Source organism: Orycteropus afer, unplaced genomic scaffold (genome assembly GCF_000298275.1).
Source record: "Orycteropus afer afer isolate SDZICR_OR568_19922 unplaced genomic scaffold, OryAfe1.0 scaffold00083, whole genome shotgun sequence".
Lineage (NCBI taxonomy): Eukaryota > Metazoa > Chordata > Mammalia > Tubulidentata > Orycteropodidae > Orycteropus > Orycteropus afer.
The window spans coordinates 8,474,039-8,481,338 of NW_006921670.1; the positions used below are offsets into that span (position 1 = coordinate 8,474,039).

The following is a 7,300-nucleotide window of genomic DNA, read 5'->3' on the forward strand; positions in this document are numbered from 1 at the left end:
GAGCACTCAGCGAAATGCCGTGAGAAATGTAACAAAAAGCCAGAGAAGAGCTCAAGGAGGCATTCAAAGCAGTACGTTGGCTGCACCAGTAAACAAATGTCAGAAGGACCGGCAGTGTCAGCCCCGAGGCAGGGCCTTGTCCCAGGAAGTACCGGCTGCATCAGTCACTCCAGCCCACGGCTCGGGTCCTGCCCGTGTGTCCTGGGAGTCACTGGTGTCCAGGATGCCTCGTGTAAACACATCCATCCACAGTGTCTCCCTGTCGCCACCAGCACTCACCTCTGAGTCAGCAGTGAGCCCGGCTGCTGCCGCCACGCCAGCCTCACAGAGGAGACCGTGCTCATCCGTGTAAACTCCTGACAGACTCGTGTACGAAATGGAGGGGGAGAAACAGGTCCCTTCTGGAGGTCTCTGGAAAGACAGATGACTGAGGAAAATTTCTGGTTGCCTGTTTTCTTCAAAATCAAAGTCAAGTACAAAGCAAGGGAAGCAGCTGGCGGATTAAATGCACGCCTCCTTGTAGCAACCTCACCCTTGGAGACCTTCAGAGCGTCTGTCCTTAATTTGCTTTTAATTTAGAGCAAACTCTCCAACAACACAAACAGACTACTCCCTTCTGCTGAAGGAGTGCGCTCACCCGATCGCAGGCACTAGCGCTTCCATCCTAACGCGCTCGGCTCCGTCGCCCTCCAAGTGCCTCTGTCCCTTCACAGTGCGCAGGGAGGGAGAAGAGCTACAGGGACGGGCCATTTCCAAAATCAGTCTTCCGCAGGCCCAGGGTGGGCGCGAGCTCTGACGCCGTCAGAGTCCGTCGCTGGCCACTACTTCCAGGTTGTGAGGACGTTTCTCCCCGAGTCCCTCGAACGGCTGCCTTTGGGCCCCAGCGGCTGCCCCGTCCGGCTTCTCAGCTCCCGTTCAGGCCCGTCGCCCTGGGCCAGCTCCTCATCGTACCTGGAAGGAGAGCAGCCACCACGGGTCACCACAGACCCTCCCTCTGCAGCAGCCTGACCCGCCCCTGCCGGCCTCCGGGCCACCCACCATCCCTTGGAGGCCACAGAGCCAGTGAGGAGAGGCAGAACCTGGTGACAGGGAGCTGACTCCAGCTCCCGGCGACCCCATGTGCGTCAGAGTAGGACTGCACCGCAGGGTTCCGACGGCTGCCTTTTCCAGAAGTAGGTCACCAGGCCTTTCCCCCCCGAGGTGCCTAGGGGTGGACCCCAACCTCCTGGCTCTTGGTAAGCAGCCGAGTGACCTGACAACAGTGCCCCACATCTGTAAGCTGACACTTTATCCAGCCCCCAGATCCCACCTGGCAACAGCCACAAAGGAAGCATGAATGAGGTGCTGCCTAGGGTGGCCAAAGACACAGCTGCTTTCTCTAAGACCTTCACACACAGCCTCTGCGGGGTTGGTGCCGGACCCCACCTCAGCCAGGAAGCAGGGGTGGAGTGACCCGCTGAGGGGGAGCAGGATGGGGGGGTTTCAGGATCCACTCCCTACACCAGGCCTCCCTGCTCTCCCATTACGGCCAATTTTCCAATCAACATCTCTTCCTCGGGCTGTGTGAGTGCTGATGCCAGGGCCCGGGCAGAAGACAGCCTGGCTGCTATAGCCGAAAGTCGGGAGTCTTGGCTGCCAGCCCAGAAGCACGGCTACAGAAAACGTAGCCTGTGACAGTTCGCTTTAAATTGCTCAGGGGTCTGCCACCGCCAGGCGACAGAACCTGCTCGTGGGCGCCCCCTCCAGTGAGCCCAGGGCCCGTGCCACACGTGCCACACCCTAGATCCACCCCTGGGGAAGCCCCTTGCCTTTCCTGCCGGCTGACTCGCTGGGTGTGAGGGACAGTGAAATGCCCCCACCTAGAGCAGGCTGGGCTCTCATCACCATCCCGACCCAGAACGACGGACGCGGTCATCACTTCAGACCGGAGGAAACGGGCTCAGAGGTTAGGTCACTGTCCTAAATCCCATGAGCAAGGGGGCAGTGGTGGAATTCGAACCCAGGACTTCTGATTCCTAACTCAGAATTCTTGGCCCTGCAGAGCTGAGTGTGGAAGTATTTCTGTTCACTGCTGGGGTGCACTGGGGCTGGGGGGTCCCTGGCCACAGCCCTCACCGAGCACCCTCGGTCAGCCACAGACATTTACGTCAGATGCAGAAGGCAATGAGATGCTTGTCTGTGCTGAACTCTGCCACCTTCTGTCTGGACAAGACTGTGTCTATTACAAATTTATTCACAAAATCAGAATATGCAGCTTGAATGGGGTTAGAAACTTCTGAGGCTGAACAGCTGTTGTCCAAATGAGCTTCTGGTGATAAACTGGGGACCAAAAGGGACGGGGAGGGAGGAAGGAAACCGTGTGCTGACTCCCCCGGCTGCAGCCAGTACAGGGCTCTGCTCCGCTGGGGTGGGGTGTCAGGACCCCGGCCACCTCAGTCTGGTCTCTCTGAGAAGACCGGGCCACAAATCATTATGAAGTGATGATGTGGGGTGCTGGGGGGCTCTAGCTGCACGGGTTTTTCCCAGAAAGCCCCTTGCTCCTCTCCCCAGGGTCAGATACCTCCATCCAGGCTGCTAGAAGCCCTGCGCCCCTGTTCTTCCTGGCTCTTGCTCTGTGGCCCGTTCCGTGTCTGTGTCCTGACACAAGGGCGGAGTGACCCCGCTGGTCTGGCTCGGGGCCGCCCCCAGCACCTCACTCATCGGGGTGCAGCATGAATCTGCTGCCTGAATGGGGGAAGCAGCATATGTGGTCACCTGGCAAACTGTGGCTTAAAAACACAGCACAAATCCGGCCATTTGGCAAGTGAGCAGCCTCTGGGACGGCCTGGCCACTCACTGCACAAAGTAGAGATGATCAGACAGCGCCCCGGTTCCCCCCAGGCTCCTTCCTCCCCCAGCAGGCTTTTCGTTCTGGTTTTTGATGGCACAGTCTTGTCACGTTTAGGGCTCAGCAGAGCTTTTGTAAAGGGTGAAAGCACAGTCCCCCACTTCAGACCTGGGCTGGGCCATGGGCAGCGGACTAAGAGCAGGCCTGGGACCTCCAAGGCCAAGACACGGCCGCAGCAGCTCAAGGGCCCGTTCACCTGCACGCCTAGCCACTTCACCCTTCAAGTGGTTTAAAAAGCTGAAGGGCAGCAGTGAACGCTACGGGGAATACGCAGAGGCCGTGTGGCTGTGGGGGGCTCATCCTCCTCACTCGGGCTCCACCCTCCCCGTCAGCACCCCACCTACGGCTGCTGCGAGGGGCCCGCCTGGGAGACAAAGATGGGACTCTCCCCTCCGACAGAGGGCAGGCGTGCTTGACAGAGAGTGGGGACCCTCACCCCCGACAGACCGAATGGGGACTTTCACACGACAGATGGAGAAAGTGGGAACCCTCACCCCCGACAGACCAAACGGAGACTTTCACATGACAAATGGAGAGAGTGGGAACCCTCACCCGACAGCCCAAGAGAGTGGGGACCCTCACCCCTGACAGAGAGTGGGGACTCTCACATGACAGACAGAGTGGGGACCCTCACCCCTAACAGAGTGGGGACTCTCACCTGACAGATGGAGAGAGTGGAGACTCTCACCCCTGACAGAGAGAGTGAGGACCCTCACCCGGCAGAGAGTGGGGACTAGCACCTGACAGACGTGAACACGTACTCGACAGGGACAGTGCACCGTCAGCCGCTCACTGAAGCCTCTGTGCCCTCGCAGGACAGGGAGAGGGTGGCTGGCAGGGCTGCCTGAGCTCAGCTCAAATGGCCTGCAGCCTGTGAGGGAACACAGCCCTGGTCACTCCCTTAGCAAGGCCACGGACTGGACAGGCAGGTGAGGAGCCCCACACGCACCTCCCCACCTTCAGTGCATTTTCCTGCTATGCCCATCTTCCCCCCATGACGGCCCCTCCCTTTCTCTGCACCCCCCCTTCCCTTCATGATGGTCCCTCACCTTCTCCACAGCCCCTCATGATGGTCCCTCACCTTCTCCACATCCCCTTCCCCATGATGGTGCCTCCCCTTCTCTGCATCCCGGGTCTTGCCCTCCATAACAGGTCCTCGTCTTCTCCACACTCCCCCTTCCCCCCATGACAGTTCCTCCCCTTCTCCTCACCCCTCCTGCCCCTCATGATGGTTCCTCCCCTTCTCTGCATGCCCCTAACCCCCATGACAGCTGCTCACCTTCTCCACACTCCGTCCTTCCCCCCATGTCACTTCCTCCCCTTCTCTGCACCCCTCCTTCCCCCCATGATGGTTCCCCCCCGTCTCCTCATTCCTGCCCTGCACATATCACCAACATCATGCATTGCAGATGACTAAGCGTGGGCTGGGTCCAGGGCCTGTGTTCAAATCCCCTTGCCAGCAACACCTACCAGCTGTGAGCCTTGAGACCTGTGTGTACATCATGAAGTATTTCTTCCTGTGTTTTTTTTTTAATGCATTTTATTGAAATATAATTTATGTATAGTGAAATACACAAAACTAAAGTGACATGGGTCAATACTTTTTTTTTGCAGTGTTTCCTCCCCTCCCCTCCCACCCCTGGCAACCAACAAAGAAAGTTTCCCTCCATATATAAACCTTTCCTTTGCCCTCCACAACAATGAACTAATACTATATTTGTCCTTCTGATTGACTTATGTCAATCAGCATAATGTCCTCCAAGTTCATCCATATTATGTGGTGTCTTGCAGACTCTACATTATTCTTTAGTGCTGCATAGCATTCCATTACGTGACTGTACCATAGTTTGGTCATCCATTCTTCCGCTATAAATCTTGGAGGTAAGTCCCTTGCCAGATATGTAATTATCGGCAAATATGAATTTGTTGCTGCCATTTTTGTTATGTGCTTTTTTGTGGTGTCGATTTCTTTGCTCCATGTAATTTTCCATGCTGAGCTCGTTTTGTTTATGAATCGTGTTATCACTCCCTTCATTGCTATTGTTTTAGTATTTGCTGTTTATGCTGGTCCTCTTTTTTGATGTGAAGGTTTATCGTTTTTCTTTGAGGTTACCCTGTGATTTACAGTTTCCTTCCCAAGTTTAGAACAGTCCGTTCTATCTTGTAGTTGTCTTGACTTCCCTACCATCTAGAAGTTCTGTAATGACACAGTTTTTTCCCTCTTTTTGGTTTGTAGTTGTCCTCATTTGTCAATTGATGTCTCTGGTTCCCTGTTTACAATCTTGTAGGCTTCTTTACTTTGGATACTTCCATAGCTGGGTTGGTTTCTGGGTTATGTCATCATGTGTGTTAATGGTCAGTAGTTGTGGGCTGTTGTTGCTTCTCTGTCCAAAGGGCTCCCTTTAGCATCTCTTGTAAGGTTGGTCCGGTTTTAACAAATTCCCTTAATTTCTGCTTATCTGGAAATGTAATTTCACCATCATATTTGAGGGACAATTTTGCTGGGTACATAATTCTTGTTTGGAAATTTTTCTCTTTCAGGGTTTTATATATACCATCCCTTTGTCTTCTCGCCTGCATGGTTTCTGTTGAAAAATCCAAGCTTAGTCTTATTGGTTGCCCACTGTAGGTAACTTTTCATTTTTCCTGTGCTGCTCTCATGATTCTTTGTCTTTGGTTTTGGTTAAGTTTGATGATGATATGTCTTGGTGATTTTCTTTTGGGGTCTATCCTGTTTGGGGTTCATTGGACTTCCTGAATAGATATATTCTCATCTTCCATCATACAAGGAAAATTCTCTTCCAACAAATCTTCGACAATTTTCTCTGTGGTTTTATTTTTCTCTTCCTGTTCTGGAATTCCAATTACACATAGGTTATTGCTTTTTATGGTATCTCAATGAACCTTAAGCTTTCTTCATTTTGTTTTGATCTTTTTTCTCATTTATCCCTTTCCAAAGAAGTTGCGGTGTAGCAAATTACCTGGTATGGCTTTTCAAGCCATAAGTCTCTGTAAACTCCATGGTAGAATTTGCTGTGAGCAACTGAGGAGCTCCTGATTATTAAAGTTATCCACCTGGGGTATTTCTGTTGAGAGTGGCACAAAGCAATATTCTGGGAAGTTTGCTATCCCTCAGGTGCTTAGCATTCTGATGTTATGATTGGTTAGTTTGGCCACTCTGCTAGGCTCAAAAAGAGGCCTCCTAGAGGCAGAAGTCTCTCTGACTGCTGGCTGAGAAGGACATGCTGCTGAGAGAAACATACTCCTGAGAGAAACGCGCTCCTGAGAGAAACGCGCTCCTGAAAGACACGTGCTCCTGAAAGACGCATGCTGCTGGGAAAGAGATGCAAGGGACACTCATTGCTGAGAGAGACACTGAGAGACACAGTGCTGGGAAAGAGACTGTGAGAGACTGTTGGGTGAGAGACGGCAGGCTGAGAGAGACTGAGCGTTGTTCCTGAACTTGAATTGTAGCCTGGTGCTCCCCTGTTCAACCCCATAATCTGTGAGTTCTGTGTGGCCACTGCAGCAAATTATCGAACCCAGCAGAAAGGTGGTGGGTGCTGCAGGAGGAATGGTTGGTGTCAGGGTTGGTGAAAGGGCTGGAGGGAGGCAGCAAGTCTGGTTCACAGGAACAGGGCTTGGGCTATTGATAGTGATTCTGTCTTCCTCTTGTGTGGTTAGAAGAGGTCAAAAGATGTGGCCTCCCTGCCCCTTTAGCCGAAGTGTTCAGGTATTTGTCTTCAATCTCCCTAATTCTGTCTTCCATTGATTCAATTCTGTTCCTTTGCCCATTCTATGTCTTATCTTTTTCTGAAAATTTAGTATTGATCTTCTATATTTCTGTGTGCAGATTCTGTATCATTTCTAATTTTTCATTTATTTTGTCATTTTGTTCTTGCATTGTCTTTTGAAATTGTCCTAGGGTTTTCTCTGTGTTTTCCTTGATCTGTCTCTCAATTCGTTGAAGATACCTAAATAAACTTTTTTTGATTCCTTATCAGGGAGCTCCAATGCTGCGTCTTCTTCAGGGATGTGTTTTGGGTCTGTATCCTGGTCCCTTGTTTCTCCTGCTTTATCTTGCTTCTTTGTGTGGACTGTGATGCTCTGTTGTCTCTGAGGCACTGTGATGTTTTTGTGTTTCTATTTAATTGGTGATTGTATGTTGGAGTGACTTGCCCACGATTTTCATTTCCTTTATTTGTATGTTATCTATGCAAGCAGGGTACTGTGCTCCTCTATTCACTAGTTGACAGCACTTATACACTCACCACCTATCTCCTATTGTTAGCCTCTTGTATGTCCCTGCCAACCCTGGAAAACAGAGCCTATACTTGTTGTTGTTGTTTGCCGTCGAGTTGGCCCCGACTCATAGCGACCCCTCCTTGGGTTTCCGAGGCAGTATCACTACGG

The 7,300-nt window shown here is 52.0% G+C and overlaps 1 protein-coding gene across 1 annotated transcript in view; it reads right to left on the reverse strand.

Annotated features, from left to right (window-relative positions):
- Positions 1-821: 821 nt before the first annotated feature.
- TTLL1 (tubulin tyrosine ligase like 1) overlaps positions 822-7,300 on the reverse strand; it is a 32,219-nt gene continuing 25,740 nt past the window's right edge. Inside the window, exon 9 of the mRNA XM_007941731.1 lies at positions 822-951. Within this exon, the coding sequence (XP_007939922.1) occupies positions 822-951 (130 nt within the window). The remainder of the gene's footprint in view (positions 952-7,300) is intronic.